At 34.5% G+C, this 24,791-nt stretch overlaps 1 protein-coding gene across 38 annotated transcripts in view; it reads left to right on the forward strand.

Annotated features, from left to right (window-relative positions):
- The window catches only part of RIMS1 (regulating synaptic membrane exocytosis 1), a 463,886-nt gene that overhangs the window by 347,676 nt on the left and 91,419 nt on the right, over positions 1 to 24,791 (forward strand). For 20 of the 38 annotated variants that reach the window (XM_024133005.3, XM_024133006.3, XM_024133007.3 and 17 more), the window contains 3 exons: positions 297 to 409; positions 16,689 to 16,801; positions 22,245 to 22,393. In XM_024133005.3, the coding sequence (XP_023988773.1) occupies positions 297 to 409; positions 16,689 to 16,801; positions 22,245 to 22,393 (375 nt within the window). Of the gene's footprint in view, positions 1 to 296; positions 410 to 4,333; positions 4,364 to 16,688; positions 16,802 to 22,244; positions 22,394 to 24,791 lie in introns of all 38 variants that reach the window. The other 18 variants (XM_024133017.3, XM_024133021.3, XM_024133018.3 and 15 more) reach the window with 2 other exon arrangements.

Genomic DNA, 24,791 nt, shown 5'->3' on the forward strand with positions numbered 1-24,791 from the left:
ATACCTTAACAGAAAGTCACAACTTCATAGAAAGTTAATGAAAAGAAGTATGTGCCATTCTGCCCAGTTCAGGAATTCGTTCTGCAGAACTCTACGTGGCAGACATTTCCCTGTCTCTTGTAGCCCCTTTCGGTAATATTCCTTTTACACACATCATAAAAAGTACTTGATTTTTGCTTCCAAAGGCCCAGTAGGGGTTTTACGTCTGTTTTAAGAGGAACAGTAGGAAGGAAGAGATCCTTGTCAGGCCCTGTGGGATTTCATCGTTTCGTTTGCCCTGCTTTTTCTCCCCACAGAGTGCACCGGCAGGCCAGCCCGACGCAGTCCCCGCCCGCAGACACAGCCTTTGGCAGCCCTCGGGGCAGGCAGCTCCCACAAGTGCCAGTGAGGAGTGGAAGTGCAGAACAAGGTATCCATAGAGAGAGCGCTGACAAAATCTCGGATTTGAGAGCCACCTCTTTTTATACTCCTTCTATTGAAAGAATAGTATTTTGATGATACCTAGTGTGATGAATCCTAAGAAGTCAAGTGTCTTAGAGTTTTATTCCCAGCACCAAGTTATAACAGTTCGTGGCCTATATGCTGTTTTTGCTGAGTGAGTGAATGAATGAAGTTTAGATGGTCAATTAAAAGAACCGACTGAGGCCTAGAGATACCTTTTCCAAAGGTGCAAAGGAAGAAAATAAAACTTTAAAAACCTCAGTACAATGTGGTATTTTATGTGTTAAAGGAAGACGTTTTTAACCTTGTCTTAAAAATATTTTTAAATGAGACAATCGTATTGAAGGCTTTGCTAGTGTTTTTTTTTATTTTAATTTACCTGCAATATCTTGTATTTTTTATAGAAGTCTGATGGTGAAAAACTGACTTAGAACACACATTTTAGTGTTTTTTAACAGTTAACATCACTTAAATTTCCCTTATTTTAAGCATGTACACGTTGTGTTTTATCTTCCTAGAAAGAGAGATGTTGGGGCGTGGGCAGGTTTTAGTGGAAATTAAATTCACTAAGCTACCTGGCCTAAGAGGATTTAAATACCAGGTTAAAAGAGTCACTGTTTTCTTCATGTGACCCAAGGTGCTATCCCATTTCTCAGTAAGTGAAATGATTCGTTATCGGTAAATGTTATCACATCAATATTACCAGAGATTTGTTAAGCAGTTTACTGAAATACTGTTTAATTTGGGGTTGTAATATGAACACAGTGGACTTCTATTTAAAACATGTATTGAAACTCTTCATCCCTATGAAACAACTGAAAGGTTAACATTTTGCACATTTTTCTCAACAGTGTTGGTTGTTTCTGATGTAAAACTTGATATTTCCTTCTGTATTGAGGGTGCTGGGTATGTGTTTTACTCACTCCAAGAGCTTTACTGGGTCCAAGAAGATGAATACATTGTTTCAAAAACTGATCAGGCAGAGTTTGTACACAGAGTACTTGGTTATAGAAAAATTAGTGTAGATTTGAGAAGTATCAGCATATTGACACAAAAAAGCTGCTACAATAAATTCTGGATTTGTATTATTTTTTAAAATCATATATCCTGTTGATATATCATACTTTAGTATTCAGGGTCATTATAAGGGTATTCATTTAGTTAATCAGGAAAATATGAGGCTTTGTGAAACTCTGACTTTCTTTTCTGAAATAACAATTCTTTGGAATTCTCAGTTCATGTGTTTAACAAACTTTCTCTTATCTGGGAACATTTTGAGAAGATAATTCATAACTAATGTTATTAAGACTGTAATTAGCAGTAGCCTAGATGAAATTGTTTTAAAATTTATTTTTTTTAATGTGGTGTTTATTTAAATTATCCATTCATGAAATCCTGTTGCACAACTAAAAGAACTACAGGTTCTAGTGTTCAGCTACAAACTCAGTGTTACTGGCCATAGTGTGCTAAAGATTGATATCCAAAAAGTCATTTGTTTCTAAAATTCTTTGCATTTCCTCCAGTTGCTAAAACACTTCCGGTTCAAAAGTATATAACGGTACTGCATATAACGCTCATATAGTGAGATTATAGTTTTATTATTCTGTAGAAATAAGAATTGCTTCTACAAAGTCAGATGGATTGTATGCTGGACTTTGGTTTTTATAAAAAGCTCATGTTCTGTTGTTGATATCAGTCAACATTACTGTTTATGATATTCGTATTCACAGTTGTCTTTCAGAGAAATCACCAATTTGTAAAGATTGAATTGAGGTGGGAAGAAAGGAGTGACTGAGGATGAAATTGGTGGAGTTATTTTGATAGTTAATATCACAAGTACATTCCTAAACACTTGCTACTTGAGGTTCCTGATGTTTATCATCTTAAGAGTCATATAGATACAACCTTTAAAAAATATGACAACAAACATGTATTATTGTAACTATGTATTCTTCTGTAATTAAAATGGATCTGGTTTACTGTATGATATTACTATGTGCTTTGGGGTGTTTGGTAAATGATGATACTGTCCTCCGTCTTATTATGGATCTATTTCAAGCTGAACAGTTTACATGACATCTTTGTGTGTCCTAGAATATGTTTTTAAAAGTAAACTTCTAATTTGATTCATGGATTAGATAGAATTTAGCTATCTACTCCATTTGAGATGGATTTCATTGATGTTCTTAGGGCTGTGGAATCATGTCATGTTTTTCTTTCCATATTATATGTTAAAATTTACTTCTGTCTGCCATGAAGACTGACGCAGAATGCAGTTTATTTGCAATCAATGAAAGTTCTACCGCACTTGACTTCTTTCCAGTTTTCTTTTATGTATATTTGTGGGGTTCTTTTTATTTTTAACAAAGGGTAATTTTCTTTTTTAAAAAAGATAACTGAGTTGATAAGCAGTTGTTGGTTAGGAGCAAATATTTCAAATGGTTTAAATTCCTGAATAGTGATACAACTTCCTGATGAACTTATAAAATAATTTTATTCATACACAGTTTCTGGTTACAATTATCTACATTATTTTATTTAGGATCCGTAGATTGTTTGGATGCTTCTTGGTTTGGTTTTGTTTTTTTTCTTGTAATTCAATTTTACTACTCTCTCCTTGTACGATAAAACAATATATATTATTTTAAAAGCTAACATATAATTTGAAAAGATACATTTACTTAATTTTTGAAAAAGTATTTTAAAGTTTCTTTTAAAAATTAGTAATGCTAGCCTATTTGCTACATGGAATCTGATTATGTTGAAGTATAGTTAGGGAAAAAGAAGAGGTGTGATTACAATGCAGATTTCGAGATAAAGTCGCTAAAAAGTTAAAATTTAGGTAACTCAAATGGTATGTGATAATTGAGAGCAAAGACTTTCAGGAAATTCCTCTGGGTATGTTCCAATGTTGTATTACAATGTAGCCCTTAGGTAGAGTGAGACTGAAAGCAACATAATTGGTTGCATAAAAATGTATGGTTTTCTGAAACCAACCAAGTGATTTGTGTGTGTGTGTGTGCAACCTAGTTGTCTTTTTTAAGAAGATGTATTTAAAGATCATTCATAAACTATAAACTAACACTTGATGTGCCAGTTATGTTTTATGTGTTCTGTTATTAATTCTGCTACCTAGAACTAATGGCACTCCACTTCAAAATATCTAGATAGGCCATTATTTCTCAGTAAATGGTGCACCAACAAGGAGGCAGAGAAGGGCTTAAGAAATGTCTGAGAAATACTGCAAAGAACTGCAAAGAACAGTTTCACTTTGAGATATTTTAATATAATTACAGTAATTTGAGAAGGAAGAAAGGATTACTTAAATTAAAACATATATTTTTCCAGGTGGAAAAATGTTCCAGAATATTTTCCACAGTGAAGAGAAAATGCCTATCTAGCAAAAAGTGGAATTTATTTTTTTATTATATGCTTTTTCAAATTATCTGAAATGCTATCATTTTTGAAATGAAAATGTTAGCTATGAATGTTAAATATGCTTTTAAGTACATTTACAATAAAAAGTCACAGTGGATTAAGGTTAAAATGTCTTAGTAAAGTGAGTGCTGTAATACTTTGGAATTCTTCAAAGGCAAAAAAAAAAATTACACAAAATATACTTTTCAAATGCCAGATATACAATATTAATTTCCCAATGTTTCTGTTTTTATTTAAAATCTTTAAATTGTTGCATTCATTCTTTCTTTGATTGCTTTTAGTACCATATTTGAGATTTCCTCATGGTTTCTCATTACAATTTACCATGTCACATTATACGTTATGTATTTTTATTATTCATGCCATTGTGTTGATTCGCATTTCCATGTCTAACTATAAATTTGCTGATTTCTTTCTTTTGTTTCCATCATTATGTGCATTTAATTCATTGAAGAGCAAGAAAAATATAACTCATCCACAAAAGGTAAATATTAATGTAACTTTTTTAACAATTTAATATTGTTCCTTTTCCCTCATAGTATATGAGTTATCTAACTGTATTTATTGAAATAATGAGCCAAACCATTTAACAGATAGCTTTGTCCATGCAGTGATTTCGTAGGGCATTTGGTATTAACTGTTTTGGATTGTGAGCAGTTCACATCAAAGAGGAGAAGATGAAAATTAAGAGTATTTTCGCTTCGAAATGTATTTATCCACACTGACAACTAGAAAACGATCCTCTTTGGAAAAGAATAGCATATTTATAATATGTTTTTGTTTATTTGCATTCCCCTGCTCTCATAGATAAAGGGTTTAAGTCTTACCTTCTGTGGTGCAAAGGAATAGAAAATCCCTGGGTTTTCCTTCGAAATAGCAGTAACCTTATGGCATGTTTGGCCCGCTGCAGTCATGCATCTGGGAAGTAGCTGCCAGGATGTTACTCCTCTTGGCCTCAGGAGGGTTAGAACACCCATTAGTTCTTTCTTCCTGAGGGACACAGGAGGGAAACCGTTCAGCCTGCTGTGTCGGCACCTTGCTGACCTGCCTTGTGGCCCTTTGGATCACATGTGATGTTTGCTCTTTGGACTTGAGTCCCACGTAGATGCAGACCTCCTCCAAATGTCTTGGGCCACCCTATGTGGTGTTACTGTTGGCTTGATAATTAGATATTTGAATATGAGTTTTCAGCTTAATGAAATAATATTCACAATATTAAAAAGTTATATAATGCTGCATAATTTAATAAAAGTATTTACTCAATATTTATAGATTCGTGATTGAATTAATTTGTTGCCCATAGTGACCCTCAAAGTTAGTCCTGAGAGGACCATCATCCTTATTTTATGAAAGATGAAACTCAGATTGAGAGAGATTAAGAGACTTACCCATTCATACTGGTGATGTGACCTAGACTGCAAGCCCAGGTCTCTTACTTTGGACCTCCTTCCTCTATACTTTAGTGCATCCTATTTTAATAGGCACAAATCCCAAACATATATCCCTAACTCCGAGTAGATTGAGGTATGCGTTACATCTCTCAGTGTCATAGATTGAAAATGGGAGATAATATTCAATTACTTATAGCAGTTTGAATTTATAAAAATATATTTATTTATATTCTGGCACATAATACATATTCTGGCACATAACACATATTCTGGCAAAGTGTCTGACATACTAGGCAATAAATAGATATTAATAAAAATAAAATGTTATTCAGTGAGATCAAGATGCTTTGGTCCCTAGGTTTTACGTAGATTTCTGGCTATCTTGCATTTCTAATTCAGGTATCAGAAACACAAATTTAGGTTCAGTAGTACAAAAATGGCCAATACATTGGTACTTATATTCAGAAGAATTTACTTAGATTTGCAAGATAAATTTTAGTTTGCTAAAAGCATTAAATTTTATGTTGGAGATGGGTCATGACCTCATTCATTTAGCCAAAAGGAAGAAAAATGTAATAATTCTTCATCTGGAGAGCTCTTCCTTCTATATTTTTACTAGCCAAAAGCTATAATTTGCTAATCAAAACAAAACAAAATTCATGGGTTGTAGAACCTCAGGTGTACGAAGTGTGCCCCTTACAGCCTCACTACACAGCGCATCAGGTTGTTGCATTTTAACAAGGTCACTGTGTCCTGGCTGAGATGTGTCGTCACTGTACCAAGTCTGCCTTGGACACAGGGTGTGGATAAGCTTCACAGGATGCACCCCAGGGCTGAAAACCACCAAAGAGGCACATCCCCAAATGCTGCTGGAAAGGCAGAGAGCAGCCCAGGCTTCTGTACCTCCCCCTTGGGATTTAAGGGAGCACAGCTTAGCATGAAAAGCTTGGGAAGCCAGGAAAAGACAGAAGCAAATTCAAGAGATTTCCTTAGAGTCAAATTTTAGGCTCACCTGCCCCATAGGAAAGAAAACGTTTTGTTTTGCATAGAAACCCTGCTGCTGTGAGCTGATCTTTTCTGGGGTCGCTCATATTGGAGAACTGAGTTATCTCAAGCGCTGGGGTGATGGGGCCTGGCCCAGCCATGCCGAGCTAACGGCACAGGCCACCGACCCCTAGGGAGAGTTGGTTATTGATGAATTGAAGACGAACTTGTAAGGTGTTCCCAGTTCGTTGAGGATGAAGAGGTTTCACAAAGTGCAAGATTTTCAGTGTTAAAACCAGGACAGCTCTGGGCGAACTGGGAAGGTTGGTCACCCTAAATGTAGGGAACCACTATATAATTGTACAGCATATTTTGCAAAGCACTTCCACAGAGGTATAAAATACCATGAACATTTTTAATGGTAGATAGAATTTATAGGGCACTTCCTCTATGTCAGTGACTTGACTGAGCGTGTCATGTATTCATCTCGTATTTGTACAACCTGAGACATAACTATTCATATCGTCATTTGCCAACTGAGGAAGCTGAAGCTTAGAGAGATGCAAAACCTGGCCCTGTGTCAGTCTTCATTTGGGAAGTGGTAGGACAGGGAACTGGGCTCGAGCCTCACTCCAGAGACCTCGTTCTGAACCCCTCTGATAGGCAGCCTCTCCCACGTTCGGCATTGACCGAGCACCCACTGTGCACCAATACCCTGTAATTACGGTAATAACCTGGGCACAGCCCTAAGGAAGGTGTGATGACTCCTTTTATAGAAAGAGGTCACAGGGGTTACGAGGTTGCCCACAGTAGCAAAGCTGCTATAGGACAGAGCTGGACAGTGACGCCACGGCCCATGTTCTGTCCACTGCCTCATGTCACTGTCACATCTTCCACACACAGCACCGGGAGACCCTCTTAGGGGCCCTACCTCCCCCAGTGGCCTGATTTTGGGCCGCACATCTAAATCTTCCAATCCCTGGCTTGCTCTTCAGATGAAGCTTGCACCTTGAGAACCGGAAGCCAGTGTATTTGGACAAAGATAACACAAATTTTGGGCTGAAAAGTTATCTGAGGAAATAGAAATGTTCCTAGCAGGTTATTTACCTTGTACCTCCCCCTTTTATGTTGGAAACTAATAGACCCTATCTTTTTAGGATTCACAGACTGTTTTATAGGCATATTTTAAATCATTCATTCTAAAAGTAAGCCAATTTTTCCCTCTCTGCTACATTTCTTGGACAGTTTTAAAGAGCCCATGAATGTAGTTTGGGGGCATCGAAATAATGATATAAGAAGATCAAAACAGAACCAGAAATTAAATGACTTCAAGGTGAGAAAAAATGTTATTATCATAATAAATTTCTAATTTATATGCCTTTAAGATAGTATTTCTTAAGTGCATTAACTTTTTGCCTTTTGGAAGCAATTTTGAATCATAACGAAACACATTATACTGCCTTTTCTACAAATATGAATTCCCTTTATCATAAAAAATGTGTAATTTATACGCACAGAGAATGAAAGACAGAGTTCAAGTGACTAAACGGTTTAAACAGGAATAAAGAGCAAATAGCATCTGTTGCATTTTGTTTTCCTGTTTCACTAATAAAATATATAATAATTATTGCAACCAGGCCATTTAAGAATTATCTCTAGTCAACTGAATTTTTAAGTTTCTATTTAAAAAATGCTCAAATAAATTACCTATATCTTCTTTATGAAATGTTGACAAGAGCAGTTTGAATGTTAAGTCATGCAAAATGTAATTTTTATGGAACCATTAGCATGAACCTTAATTAGGTGTAATTCATATTAAAAAGTAAAAATCATTTTAATAATTTTCTGTTACATTATTTATTGTTTAAGTAGTTGCACACTTAGTAGTATACTATGGTTATGAAACACATTATAGGAAAATATTATGTAACTTGACTTTTGCCAAAATAAGTAAACTAATTTGTATATTCTTTACAGGCAGCATTATTTTAACTGTCATTAAGTAGAAAAGGATTTCAACTTTATTCACATTTTTCTTAGATGCATATTGAGTAGGTGCATATTACCCAGGTGATTCATTTGTTGTTATTGCGTATTAAGATTTCAAGTCCCTTAACCTTCTAGGGCTTTGCGTTTCCTGAACACTTATTATGAATATTCATGAATGTTTATTCATAAATATTTAGAGCTCCATTAGTAAAAGTGTCTAATTGATCCACTTCTCTTTTTGTCACAAACCCATAACTATGGTTGTCATTCTAGCCTTCCCTTTAAACTCTAGGGGCATAGTAAAGCGACCCATGTAAAACAGTTCCAAATTCTTGGTTTTGACCCTTTTTTTCCATTCTGCTGATTCAAATGTGAATATTTATAATAGTAGTAAAGACTTGTAAAACTTCAAAGTATTTAACACTTAAACCAACCAATGGTCAAATTGTCAGATATGCCCCCTTGAGGGAGAACATCGTTGCCCCTTCCTCTCTGGGGTCTGTGGGTCGTGCAGGAGAGGATGCTGAGAAAAGGCTGATGTCTAGCCATGAATAGACTCTTTGATTTTTCTCCTCTAAAGCTGTACATTTCCCCTAAATATCGTACATTGTTTTTGCAAACTTTAAAATTTGTAAACACTTTTTACAGAAAAGAAGGGAAGAGACATTGAATTTAGTAGTTATGCCACAGTGAGCCTTTCAAGATAGATTCTGTTGCCATCAGTATAATTGGAATAATGAAAAATGATGGATAAACATATTAGAGAATACAGGGGATAAACAACACGACCCCTTGGGGAGCTAGTCTGTTGTTCCGCGAGAAACCTTAATTCCATGGACTACTGTGCGTGCTGAGTGTGTTCTAAGCAGTGCCTCGTAAGGAGGACAGCGCTCCCTTTCAAGACGGAAATACATTTAAAAACTGTTCACTACATCTGTAACTCTATTTCTGCTTTGTAGATAAGTTCATTTGTACCCTTTTTTTAGATTCCACATATAAGCGTTATCATGTGACATTTGACTTTCTCTGTCTGACTAGTCAGTATGACAATCTCTAGGTCCATCCATATTGCTGCATATGGCATTATTTCGGGGAGGGATAAATTAGGAGAGTGGGATTGACATATACACACTACTATACGTAAGATAACTGACAAAGACCTACTGCATAGCACAGGGAACTCTACTCAATACTCTGTAATGGCCTATATAGGAAAAGAATCTAAAAAAGAAGTGGATATACATATGTGTATAACTGATTCACTTTGCTGTACACTTGAAACTGACACAACATTGTAAATACTCCAATAAAAATTCTAAAAAATGAATCAAAACAAAAATAAAAGCAAGAGGTATGAGACTGAAAAAAATCATGTGCCTAAAACCAGCCATCAGTTAAAAATCATGTGCCTAAAACCAGCCCTCAGTTAAGTTAAACCAAAAGCAAGAGGTATGAGACTGAAAAAAATCATGTGCCTAAAACCAGAGAGATGTTACAATGTAGATTTAAACAGAAAAATTTTAAAGCCAATTTTTAATGCCTCTGTTCTGTTTAGAAACACCATGAGCAAAAGTTTTGTTTTCAAAAAAGACATTTTGTTCAAAGACATGATATAGGAAAATAATAAATAGAACAAAACATAAAACTCTTTAAAAATAAAAATTTAAAAAAATAAAAAGCTGTTTAACTCTGTGTAACACAAAAGGGAAAGGTAAAATGACAGATTTTCATCTGACTTCCTTATCTGTCCAGTATCTGATTAATATTTTCAGTGTTACTCTGGGACTTGGCAACTTTGACACTGAAAGTGAGATCTGGGTCTGGAAATCCTAAGCTTTGTTTTAGGTAGTTGAGTAAAAATCAGCTAAAACAAGAGACAGCCTTGGGGTTTGGGCTGCAGCGAGATTTGAGTGATGATACAGACAAATTACCTATTTACCCTATGTCAATATTCCATTTCAATTATCTATACTAAAACACAGGCTGTTTTCTTTAAAAATCCTTAAAGGCAATGTGGTTTTTCACTAAATGTGTTACTTACTTGTGTTTTATGTTTCTCATACTGGATAGATGTTATATTTTATTTTATTGTTTATGTAACTGTAGCATAATCCTTAACATTCAAGAGAATCATACAGGGGTGCAAGGGAAACAGTTTTGCACATTTCTACCCTTGCAAATTGAAATGCATTTTATTCTAGGAAAATGACCCATTTCTGGCATTTCTGTATAGTCAAAATATTTTAAACTTTTAATCTTTATTTATACATACTATGTCAGGGGAAAGGAGGTGGTGTGTAAGTATTCTATCAAAGTTGCTTATTATGCTCATATGACTCCAAAGATAAGGATGAACATGAAAGGACTGCATTATCTTTTAACTGGAAAAAAAAATGATAGAAAATAACAAAATATAACCAGTAAATTTTTCCTCTTAACTTCCATGGTTTTGGTAAATTGGCAAATTTTTTTTAAAAAGTAAAAATGCTGGAAATTAGTTAATTGAGCAAGAGAGTAAGTCATTGTAGTTTTCCATTTTTTGAAAATGTGAAAAAAATACCAATACCTTATTGAAATAATACAGAGTCATAGACTACAACAGCGGGAAGTTACTCTAAGTTACTTTCTCTTCCCTTTACAAATGAAAACTCCGTAATGGACAGATTTCAGGACTGATCAAGGCCACGGTGATGGATGCTGATGCCGCTAAGGTTGTCATCTCTGCCGAATCGTTCCCAGTCCTGAGTTCCGACCATTTTACTCCATTGCTTCCAGATGTATGGAAAATGTTCACACATCTTAACAATTTGTATTCCTCTAAAGTCTAGAAAGCTGTGAGTAGAGACTAGCATTGCAGTCTTGAATTTTCAAATATAAAACCATCTTTCTTTCTCTTCAGGCTGTGTATAGCTTATAATGATTACAGATTCAGTCAGACAAATTTTTTCATCTTTTATCACTTTATAATTTTCACGTTTCCTATTATATTGTTTCTTGTATTTGAGCGCCCACTAGTACTGATTTTTGTCAATAAAATGCTTCGGAGAAGGGGTTTTGTCAGTGCTGTCGGTAACTGAGACATTGCAAGTGCTTCCTCCATCTGTTTAATTCTACCTGACAGCTTTCAGGTGTGTGGTCATTTATCATCGCTCTTACTGAGAAGCGCACTGGACCAAGGTCGGGGCTTGACTGTCGCCAAACTAGCATTGTATCAGTAACAACAAGGAAGCAGAGGCGTTAAGTTTTCTATCATAAAGTGTGATAGCACTTTGTAGTTAACTAGACGAGCTTAGTTATCCTGTGCAAATGTTACCATGTTTCACCTTTGACACATGAACTAGCTAACCTTGTTAGAAAATAAAATACTCAGAATCTTTTTACTTCAATATATTTAATAATATAGAAATTTTCATTATTCCTATTCTCTTTTACACTGTTTCACCTGGAATACTTGAAAATACAGGCTTAACAATATATTACATGGATTATCTTTTTTGCCTATAAACACAAGCATTTGAAATTTCAAATTCATGTTAATTTCTAGATGCATAGGGAGAAATGTGAAAGATTTAAGGACTTTGAAGAGCAGAGCATATATATTTATATATGTATTTATATATTGTAAATAATTGTATTTATATAATTGTAAATTTGTCAATAATATTTAAACCACATTTATGAAAATTTAATGTTTAACTTATAATTATCAAATTACACAGAACCATAATATTCACAGTATTTTAAAGCAAGTCATGAATGTCTGCTAAGTCAAAGGAGTTTCCCAGAAAATCACATTTCTCTTTGGAAAAGGTGGTACTACAGAAATTTTTCAGTGGTGGGTTAGGGAAGATTTATTAATGATTCTTAAGCTTTCTTTTTTTTTTAAAGTCACAGGGCTCTTTAATAATCTTATGAAAGGGATAGATCTAGAAAAATGCATATAGACACAAACACAATATTTGCAAATGACTTCAGCTTCTTCAGTTTCACCAAAGATCATCTATAATACTAGAATTCATAGCAAACATGGGGCATGAAAAGAGAAGTAATTATTTTAATGTCTTTATTTTTAATAATACCTAAGACTTTCCATTAGAAAACTCTAATAAATTACTTTTTAAATTGTATTTACTTTTCTCACCTTGCATGCTGCAATCAGTTATTCTCATTGAGTTTAGAAGACAAGAAATTATAAGTATTGTTTTAACTTAGCCTCTAAAAAAGTTCTAGTTTTATACTTTCTTAACTGTAATGTTGAGCTGATATTTGATATATGTACATTCATTGGATAAAAATAACAGAGTTTTAAAATAACAGTGGATATAGAGTAAAGTTGATCTAAAGAAAACAGATTAAGTTCAATAAATATCTTTTAGGTAAGTTAATATTTGCTTTTTAAAAAGCACAATTTATTCAACATCAAACACATCAGTCAGCTTGTAGAAAGCATAGTGAAAAATTCCAGCTTTTAAAAAAAGCCTCTGTATAAAATTACAATGTTAATTACACCCTAGGGGCTAGGAGAAATGAATTATATTACTATCACTCTATGGGCAATGATAACTGAAATAACTGTACTATATGTAAGCTATATTTTCATTAAAAGACTAAGTGAAATTACATGATAATTATATTTGTCATAGAAAATGAGAGGGGTTATTTCACTCTCTAGTATGTAGCAGTGTTTGAAATTAAAAAAAAAAAAAAACCCAGAAGGCCCCAAATTTAAAATCTTTTTAAATAGGAATAGTAACTGGCACTTTAATGATTTTGTTGGTTTCCAATGCTAGCAGTATTCAGAATGCTCCTAAAATGTGAGTTTAATGCTAGGATTGTGGAAGAATTAGAAAATATTTTATTTCATGTTTTAATTTTGCTATTGGTATTTAAATTGTTAATATAAAAATTTTAAATGATCAGTAATCATTCTTTTCAAATTAAGATATTTGAGCTCTCTGGGCTGTGGTTAATTTTACTTTTAGTGAGATACTTAACAGATAATCATATTACAAGGATTCAGTTAATTTCTAATCATTACCAAATATCTATTATTCTCTCTATAAATCATGTACATTAATAATCACGTCTTCTGGTTCAAACTTGTGATAAATATTCTATTTTAACACATAAATTTTTTTTACTATTTAATTGACACACCCATAATCCAGAAATGATGTCAATTTATTCCCCAATATACAGTTGAAAAAGAAAATGCAAAATAAGCAAAATCTATAGAAAAGTTAAAGAACTGCCAAATTAACACTGAAGCCTCTTCATTGATGTTTATGAAAAACAATTTTACTGAAACATGATCACTTGTATAAACAATTATTTTAGAATACACACTAATGTACACATAATCAGGAAGTAGTGAGAAATGTTTTTTTTAAATGTTAATTATATGTAATTATCTGGCTTTTGGTATGAGTAGGTCAATGATAAGCTGTTTGCATTTTGCTTCTGATCTTGGAATCCGAGAGCAAGCAATGGGGACATAACAAACTACATTTTTGCTGGCGAGTCAAGGGGTCTAGTCATGATTTTGAAAAACAATTAATTTGGAGATTTCCTTTCTTTGACAGATTAGAAGATGTCAAATTTCACTTGTTTAGGAACAAAGATAGTACATTAATCGCTTTTGGAAGGTCAAAGCGAAGTCATTTAAAACCATTTTAGGGATTCAGTTTGTGGTTGGTATTTTTTAAAGTCTTTAAAAAACCTGCTACTGCTGCCATTTTCCTTTGGTATTGGCCTTGGTCCTGTGTGTTCTGCCTCTGCTTCAATACCCAGTGAGTTTACTCTGAAAGCAGAATGACAGCTGTCACCACCAGCAGGTCTTCTTGAGAGCGATGCAACACAGAGAGCAGCCTTGTCCGAGAGTAAAAAAAAAAAAAAAAAAAAACAGACCACATTTAATAAAGGGAAAAAAGAAATGAAACGAGTAAGAAAGAAAGGAAATCTCATTTACCTTTGTAAACTTTAGAAAAGCCTTCAGAATTGCTAGTCTGGATGCAGTTGGTTTTAGAAAAGAATAAAAACGAAGTATAACTGAAAGTATCTAGCTTTTGACAAAACAATCTGCCTGGAGAGTCTTCCAGGTTCATTAGATGGAGAGCCATCCTTAATTCTTGGAGATGAAAATCATGGTCTTCTCTAAGGGGCAGCTGTAACCCACAGGTACTTTGCTAATCACACACCACCTTGAAAAGAATCCGAATCCTCTGGCTTAATTTTGTCATGGCTTCTTGGCCACCAGCTGCTGTGTCCCTCAGGCTCACCCTAGGAATTCTGTGTCCCATATCTTTCCTTAATAAGCTTTTTTCCCAAGCCCAGGGGAAAAAATAATAGGATTCATTTCAGCTAGACTACCACTGTGTTCTTATGATTTAGTTTTGAGTTTTGCAAAGTAAAGATTTAAAATCAACCATGTCATAAGCTAAGTAATTCTATTTAAAGCAATGAGGTGTTGTCCTGGCAAGGTTAAATCACCAGAACTGCTTCAAGCTGCTTCAGGTAGTACCTCTTGGGAAATAATCTTTTCAGTGTCAAGTAACTGACCCCCTAAGAATTACATGATGCTAAACGTAAAGGTCACAAAGCTATGAGCTAATCAATGTCAAAAATTTCTTAAAATTAATAGCCTTGCTGAGAAGATTAAGCTAACATCATTTAAATCTGCTTTTATCACAAATAGAGATTACTTGGAATTGCTTTAAGCTTTAATTGTACAGTACAGCTGATCACAGTTCATTTGACTTCCTCAAAGCTCGAAGCAGGTGACCCAGGAGGTACCACGTCACAGGCAGATGGCAGAAAGAAGACACGTACATTTTCTCATTGGGTATACGGCCTTCTATAAATACAACTCACATTTTTCAATAACTTGTCTCAATTCCTAATTCTCTTGAGTAGCATTTTGCTTTATATTACTTATTATGACTCCTTATATATTGTCAAGTACTTAGTACATTTCTGAACTGCTTTTCTCAAGATCTCTATTGAACCATCCTTTAATCATAATAGTCATCATTTATGGTCTCAAGTCAACATTTTCAAAGCAGGTGTGCGTGATTGCTTCATTCACATAACTGTGACATTAGGGATTGATAATCGTCTGATTTACTGAATTTAAACAACGCTAAACGTCTAACAGCTTGGTGTGAAAATTACAATTAAAACATTCACCCACACATTTCACAGCACGTATTTATCCCCTGGGCTATGAGCCTGTATTTGAACACACAGTAAAAGCTACATATTTATTGAATTTTTATAATGAGTGTCAGTGTCTTTTATCAGGGATCACAGGCCATGTTTAATCACTGCAATGGAAAAAATGTGTCATCAAGTGTCTTTATAAACTCCTTGTAAGACAGGAAGTCAGCACTCAACGTCAATCAGACGTATCAAAATGTCCACTATCCTTTAAATCACAGGGCCTCTTAGCAGAAGCCCCAGTACGTGAATTACAAAACAGTATGGGTTGTGGTCCAATGCATGTGTATATACACAACTTAAAAATAAATTGTAGCACTTGTTGCAGAGATTGGCAAGAGATAAGCTGTGAAACATAAACGTAGGTCTCACAGTGCAGATATACATACACGACTGTATTCTTCACTCTTCATTTGTAAGAAGGTAAAAATGAAAGGCAGGGTTTTAAAGCCAAGCTGCTTGGGATGGATTCTGACTTAAAATAGCTCATACTTTATTGAAGGCTGTAATTCTTCCCATCTAAACAATCACTCCTGTTACTTAGGAGATGATAAAGGCATAACTGGAATACACATGTTTATTTACAAATTTAAATTAAAGAGCTAAAGTTCTATATCACATTTTCAAGAAGTATGAATTTCATTTATGTTTTCTTCAGAAATAGAAAACGAATCTTTTCTCTTAGCAAGTCCATTTTTAAGAATGGCAAGTATTCCTGAAAAGCGGCTGGTAGAAATGAAAGATTTAATAAGAATGCCTCAGAAAAGCAGGCGCTCTTCCATTGCAAGAGTTTTTCGGTGGCTCCTGCAGCTGAGGGCGTCACATGGTGTGCATGCATGTAAATAAACACGTGTATCTCTGTGTGATGTGTTCTATCTCTATGTACAAGCAACGACCAGTTCATTCAACAGGAAGCATATTTTCACAATTAAATTCGCTTTCACTTAATGGCTCATGAATGGAGCTGAGATTATTTCATATCCGATAAAGACATAGGATCCTTAGCTTTTGTTACTAACCTTTGTGTCCCCCATTCTGTGTGATTTGAGTCACGTTCCTCTTTAGGGCAAGAGTTGCCAGCATTGTATCTTCTGCCTTTTTTTTTGTTAATCATGTGATTTCAAAATTTTATTTCGTTGAAGTCATATCAAAAGCATTGCAGTCGTAAACCATTCGGTTCCTCAGAGGTGCTTCGGTGTTTTAATAGACTCCCGTTGTGTGTTTTTGCAGCAAGCTTAGTAGTGGAGGAGCGAACGAGACAGATGAAAATGAAAGTGCATCGATTTAAGCAGACAACAGGGTCTGGTTCTAGTCGAGAACTTGATCGCGAACAGTACTCCAAGGTAAAACCAGTAACCAACCAATAGTTCCCCTGGTAAAAAAGTACATTATGGGTAGCAGGTAGGACCAGTGAGCACCAGGTTATAGGAGAGAGGTTATCCTTCAGGTGATGGTCTTGCATCATAACCTCTCTCCTCTTGATATTTTCACAAGATATAAGTTTAGTAACATATTGTCTATTAACCTGAATTAAATGTTTTATCTAAAATGAAAATACTTGATATTAAAGTCACTTGATGATCGATTGTCCTAGTCAAATTCACATAAATAAGCAAGATATGTGAAGCCATTTTAAGCCATTTTATTGCTTGAATATCACTTAATATTGTATTTTAAATATTAAGATATAGATTTATACTCTTAAATACTATTTGAGGTTGATATTCCTATGGAGATTTCTTAGTGAATGACAGAAATTATGTGATGTGAGATTTCTTATTGATCTGTCTTTAGTGAGAAAAATAACTGATTTCAAAGTCTCAGAAACTGAAATCCACACACTTTCAAGTGAATAAAAATTTAATTTATATTTCAATATTATTTTGTATGGATGCAATAAGGAGTTTATAACCTGCTAACTAGCATCTGATAAATTTGATTAAAATATGCATAGAATTTTATACTTCATGAAGCAATTTTAAATTTATTATCTGGTTTACTTAAAAACCTTTTTTTTAGAATACTACAAAAGTGGCAGCAGCCACTACAGGAAAACCCGTGTTTTAATCTGATGTCAAGAATACTTTTGGAAGTAATGACCTTTTTGAAATTCAAAATTAAATACAACGTTGTTAGCTTGTTCTATGAACCTAGAAAAACCTACTCATTTTTAAATATTGGAGGTTGTTCATTATATAGCCAGATATTCAGGGACTAACACAAAAATATGGAGGTGGTGACAAAATCTGATTTGTCACCAGCCCACCATAGAGCCATATGTGCTGGATGCCATCTTATCACTTTATATCTTAGTTTAGCTGCAGAAGGGTTCCAACTGGACAACGTCCAAGGTCGCTGTGATTCAGCGGGGCTCAACTCCCAAGGAGTCTGAAACAGTATTTTAAAAAGTAAAATCAGTAAATAAAGAAAAAAAAATCAGTAAGCAAAATATCTTGATGTTGCATAGAGTTGCTGATTCCAGCTCTACTTATTTTTTCCTCTGGTTTGTTCTTTATGATATTATTACATCATCTGCTATTTGTCTGTCTTTATGGATATCATCATCATTTTTGCTTGCTTTTACCACAAATGCAGTAAGAATTAGGAAGCAGCATAAGTTAGGTTTTCTTCCTCCACTGTTGCGTGTTCTTATTTAGAGATGATCTTTAAAGCTGGAAATGTTTTCTTGATTTCTTAGCATTATGTCAAAGGATGAGGTCAAATAGAACAGCAGGGATAGGCAGAGCCAGTGCAGGAAACAAGAAAGAGATAAGTAAAGAATCAGCGTAAAAAGACTGAAAGCCTTTTCTGAACTAGGCCTCTCATCATTAATCCATTGATCAAAAAACAAAAAACAAAAAAAACTATAAAATGAAGTGCCCTAGAAGTCTAAATCACCACTAACACATATTCAAAATGAAATCAAAAGTAGGTTTATCTTGGTTGGGAGATTCCAAATTCTCTGATGGGTAGAAATTTAGAACTTGAAAATAACTCAAAATGATCTTCAATTCCAGCTCTCTTATTTACTAAATTCATGAAAACTGAGGCCCCCTCAGAAGAAAGGAGGTGCTTTCCCAACATTAACAAAGCCTTTCTAGGGAGTGGTGAGCCCACCAACTCCTGATCTGGAACTTAGATGCCCTTCGTTCCTCTTCTGACATCACTGAAATGTACACGTGACTCCAGTTTGATTCAGAGATTCTTCTATGGCTTTTGATTTGCATGCAGTTAAATTATCATACTCTATCATTCCTTTCTTATTGGCACCGACATTCTTTTCCTTTTCCTCTCTCATTGCATTTAAGTATTAAAAACCCCATTACTTTCAAATATATTACTGTTGCTCTTACTGCATACATTGATACTACTATATTACATAAATAAAATTATTATAAATTATATTGATAAGTGTGAGATCAAAGATATGGTATCTTTTAAAACATAAGACTATAGGACAGGAAAAATATATAAGATAACATAACAAATAATTCGCTTATTTTTAATTTTATATGTTAAGTAAAAGGTAAGTTGTCTCTACAGTTCTAAGATTCCTAATGCTTACAATAAAATTTTTAAATAGTTTCCAGTAGCAATTCCAGTTAAACCTCTCACGTTTTTTTGCTTTCTTAAATTTATCCTTTTACCTCAACCTTTTTACAATTTACTTTACAAAGATCTATTTTTATTTATATAGTTGAGAACCAGTATTTTCATAAATTTAATGTACATTAAATTTTGAACTTTATTCCTGTATTGACTTATTTTTAGTGTTTTAATCCATTTGGCATTTTGGATGAAGCAGTGCACCTTAGTTGAAATTCTGCCAAATTAGAAATTGGTTAACAGCTTTCAAAATATTTATAACCAAACACCAACAGAACTAGATTTTCTTCAGGGCAAAGAATTACCAGACACATGTAGTATAATTCCTAAGATGTTTCAAACCTGGCATCTCCTTTAAAGTATTAAATGAACCTAATTCCATCCTGAATAAGGAACTAGCACTAACTTAGCTTTTGAGAAAACACAAAACTTCGTATCTCTGAAATGTGACACTGCTGATTGTTCACTGACGTTAGACAGAGTCGCATGCCTTGGTGATGGAGTAAAATTCATAACTGGAGAGTGAATTTGCATGTAGGCCTCACATTTTAAAGTTCACTTGTGTTTCTGTAACCCAAGAACAGCAAGCAGGTTTGACGTGATGGTTTTTGTAGGCAGCTGCCAAGAGTTTCTTATTACTTATGAAAATAGCAGCCCTGTTATTAGAGCTTCCCTTCTCCTCAAGGACAAATTTCCCTATGTGATCAGTGTATATTTCTCCTGAGGAGGCTACATTTCTCAAAATATAATTAACGTATTTCTATTAAAATATTTAATTGTTAATTAGGAATTTTAAAGAATCATGCTTGATGAAAAGTCAAAGTGATAATTTAAACTTTTAACAGATTTTGAAAATAAGTAGATACAGTAGTATAAAGTGAGTATAAAAGCCTTTCCGTTCCTTCAGATAACCAACGTGAAGAAAACCGTGACATGGTGTCAGAATGGTGGATTATTCTTTACTCCAATATAAAAGACTTGTAATATGACAAACAATCTTTTAAAATCCCTTGTTTTATCTCTTGGCTGGAATAGCAAAAGTCTATAGGCAAAAAGGAGAAGAAGACATGATTTATAGAAAAGGAGGATTTGTTCAGTTGGAGAAATAATTCCATGCACACTCACATGCTCTTATGTTATAGTCTACACTGCTTATTATTGGCATTTGCCAAATAAGGGGAGAATTTGTGCTGGGGTCACGCCATGCCAGAAAATCTCTTACAGCTGGGCAAATTTTTATTGTATTAGAAACCAATTCATTCATATTCTCTCATGGACAAGCTATCATTTCAATGTTTGGAGACATTATAATAATCACATAACATACTTACTTAGCACAATAGTTTCAGAAACAAGTAATATAGGATATATGTTTGTACCCCAGTAACAATTAAATTCAGATTCCACTATGTGAGCATACTTTTTACATCTATTCTGTAAATAAAAAACAGTTCTTATTGTAATGAATCCTGTCAGTCAGCACCATGCTATCAGATAGGGAAGAATTTAGTGGTAAAACATTATCATGTTACTTTATCATAAATCATAGTAATTTTAAATCATACATGAAGTTATATAAATAGCTCAGTTCTGAACGTAATAACATATATGCATGTCCTTTTGGATTATAATGAAGCATATGGCTTTCAAAAACTGATCATGCAATTATGAAAAAATTCTTTGGAAAGGTAATTTTATAGATATGCTATGAATTTGAAATTGTTTTCATGCTTGATGTGAAATTCTTTGCCCAAAACATACACATGAGAGATGAAAAATTAAAACTGACATTTAAAAACCTTAAGCCTGAGCTACTAGCACTTGAAGGATTATTAAATATACATGATCCTTTCTCTAGAAGTTTTTTGAAAGTATTATTGTCTTATAGTTCTTTTTGTATATACAGATCTACAATTTAGCATCATTTTATTTAGTATTCTTTAGCAAGACAATCATTTATACAAATTTTTAGAAATAGAGTGTTTGGATTATTTTAGAAATATTAAAACTCATTTGATATGGAGCAGAGAGGATGGATGAGTTTTTCTACAAGTTCAGCAAACATTTGATATTTTCACAGCTTAGGACATAAATGCAAAATTAAATTGCTTGATAAGAAACTTAAATACCCAGTGTTTGGTCATGTGTCCCTTTAGTTATGTGTTCTTTTATTTTACATAAGAAGTTATATTATCTTACCTTCCAGTACCTAACAATAGAAAATCAAGTATCTATTTGTTATTTTAAAGTTGTAGATACTTATATAACCTTACTATTTATTATGATTAAAACACACATATAAAAATAAAAATATAGACTGTATAAAGCTCTTCACTGTGTGATTCTTTGCACTAAGAGTGAAGTAGAAAAAAAGAGTAGATTAATTGCTTTGAAACCTTCACAAGTTTTCATCTTTGACCTAATGATTTCTAAGACCTCAGGTAATGAATACTAAAGGCAAACCTAAAGACACATTTAAATATGAGATATAGTGTATCTTGAAATTTTAATAGGAATCCATTTTTTACTTTCAACACGTAGTTGATATTTTAACCTGAAAATAACTAATTAAGCCATAATAGCAAGAAAGTCAAAGTCCAGTCTTTGCCTCCTTCTCTTTCTTGTCTTTGGCACAAACCTGCTTTCATGTCAGTGCTTTGTTTGCAGAGAGATGTAGTTTTTGGTTACATTTGAAAGAATGTGATGTCTTAGAATAGGGAAAGTGTGTAGGTAAAATATAAGTTTTAGACTCAGGAAGCACAGACAGATGGAAGCAGTCTACCCCATGGATAGAGTAGAAGGTGAGTAGAATCTGTAGGCAATGATGAAAACCCAGGCAAGGGAAGAGGAACTGAGGCACTAGAAAAAATAAATAATACAATTTTGAGGTCTTAAGTATGTGCAGATCGTTTATTCAATGAATTTTCCACCCAAGCATTGACACTCTCATTTTACGATTCAGTCCTTATAAACCACTCCTTACCATTCGAAGGGGGCCGGTTTGTGATACGGGAACCCATGTATCATGCTAGCGTTTGGGTTCTTTTAGACTCCACACCTATGTTTACGAAAGTGCATTTTTGCTTGATGTGGGCTGAGTAGCCGTTAGCCTCACCATGTGTGTCTCTGTTTGCCAGCCTCCGATGACAGAGCTCACGCTCTCTTGTTTTCCATCCTTAGTATAACGTACACACAGATCAGTACCGAAGCTGCGACAGCGTCTCTGCCAGATCCTCAGACAGTGACGTCAGCGACGTGTCTGCCATCTCCAGGACCAGCAGCACCAGCTTCCTGTCGGAGCAATCTGAGCGGCCCAGGGGCAGGACCAGGTGAGTGGATGACACTGTGTGCACAAACCGGGTAAAAATGCACCGCGCTTCCTGAGTGTTCTCACTCAGACAGAGTTTAGGTCAAGTAGCAGAAACATTTCATTGAAACTGCTGCGACTAGAGTGGGTTCAGCGTTGATTCACTGTTGTGTAACGTTGCCTGGACTCTTTGGTACTTACTATAAGATGGGTCTGTAACCAGAGTCATATTTTAGAGATTGCTCTAAAATTCCTTCTAAAGTGATTAAATCCACAAAGCATTTTTTAGTCCAGTGTCAGAAAGCTCTCTCTCTAAAGGGCCCCATAGTAAATATTTCAGGCTCTGCAGGACAATCTCTGTCTCGACGCTCTACATTGCCACTGAGGTGCAGAAGTTCTGCAAACAAGTGAACAAAGTCCTATTCCAATAAAGTTTTATTTACAGAACAACAGAGAGCAGGCTGCATTTTCCCCTAGGCTGTAGTTTGCTGATCTTGCCTTCAATCACATAGCAGTTGGTCCGCCTTCAGGTGGATGTGATGACAAAATACACACCCCTCTTTTACAGTAGGGGAGTTGTAAGAAGTTTGCATGAAGTTTGTTTAAATCACCGACAGTTATCTTGGTTCTCACAATGCAAATAACCCTGCCAAAAGGGAAAAGACCTCAGGAATCTGGTGCCATTTTCAGAACAGCAGACTCAGTATGGACAAGGCATGTTTTATATTTGTTCTTAAGTAGTTTCCAGAAGTAGAAGTTTCATTGAAGGCATTTTGGGGTTCATGAGAGGCCCAAGAAATATAAATGTTCAAAACAGGAGCAACTATCTTCCTAATATTCCGAAAGCCTTTTATGATCGCACATTTTGATGATGTATCCTGAGGCATTCCGTCTTCAGGCCCGCGTACCACAAAAAAAAAAAAAAAAAAAAAAAAAAAATTTAAGAAAGAATGAAAAAAGCTAAGGAATGTAGCCGTATTGAGCTGCTAGGATAGAGGGGTAAAAATGATTATAATCAATTCCTTTCTATTGAAATATTATTAAGATATTATGTTTCAAAACCTATTCAGTTTAGCAAGAATATTGATAAATAGGGCTTAAACAAAGACTTTTTTCACTTTTGATCACTAAAAACAATTTACTAAATAATTACAAAACCGTAAATCTTGAAGTAATTTTATGTTCACAGTAGGGCCACGTACCCTGAGTCCTATGCTGTAAAGTATGACTAACTAATTAACAGAATTCATGTTACCAACCAACTGTGAGAATAATATGTGGGTCCACTGTCATTCTCTTGAAATTTCAGGAGGATAGGTTCTTCAGAAATGTATCTTCAGGGAAAATTTGGCTGTATGATTTTTGAGGAAGAAAGCAAAGAATGGAGAAATTTTATGGGGCTCAACAACAAGGGACTAAAGGAGGAGAAAGAACTTCATGGTAGTGATTGGAGCCAAGGTTACTCTGCGGGAAAATGCTAGTTTATCAGATAACACTAACTATAACTAGATCATGACAAGAAGCAGAAGATAGAGGACTTTTTGCCTCCTTGATTCATATAACTTTTATTATGTATTGGAGGTGGTGGGGATGGAGTAGACCTAGGAAGGGTGCAAATAAATTTCTTAATGACAAATCCATTTTCTGACGGCATTTCCCTGTTTCCGGTTTCCCTTTCCCTTCTCTGGTTTAGAGCACATTTGAGCTCAGTTATTTTTATGTAAGTGGATTATGTAAATGCAGTCAGTTAAGCTAATGGCTAAACAAGTTTCCCCTGAAGCTAATGTGAAGAAGTATTTTCCTGTAGTCCCATACTTTAGATCAGGGATTCTTCATATGTGGTGCATGTTTGATTTCTTAGAACACTTAGGAGGAGCAAAGAGGGTAAGATGAGCTATGGGAGGGGCAGGTCTTCCTTCATGTATGTTCTTCCCCCTAAATATCCTCACAGGTGCACGGACACACATGTACACCCCCCCAACACACACACACACACACACACACACACACATACACACATACACATATACACACACACACAGAGTTACTTTGGGTCCACCATCAGCCCTTTGGTAAAAACCTGAGAGGAGGGTTTGTGGTGAAAAATAAAAATGACATCAAAAGGTTGCAGGCTCTTCAGCTTTAAATATTCCCAATTCTTATAACATTATGAATAATGATTTTTCTCAATATAGTACAGCTTTGCATTTCTGGTTTTTTTTTTTAGTAACTAACACCTGCATAGGTTTTAAAATTTTAGTTATTCAAGTTCATGGATAAAAGATGAAAAATGTGATCAATATAATAATAGATGTATTTACATTTCATAATAGGTACCAGCAAACTTTTGAGTTCCTATCAAGCGTAAAGGCTATTATTTTCCAAGACTTCATGAAAGTATAACATCTAGGCCGCATACT

Source organism: Physeter macrocephalus, chromosome 10 (genome assembly GCF_002837175.3).
Source record: "Physeter macrocephalus isolate SW-GA chromosome 10, ASM283717v5, whole genome shotgun sequence".
Taxonomy (NCBI): Eukaryota; Metazoa; Chordata; class Mammalia; order Artiodactyla; family Physeteridae; genus Physeter; species Physeter macrocephalus.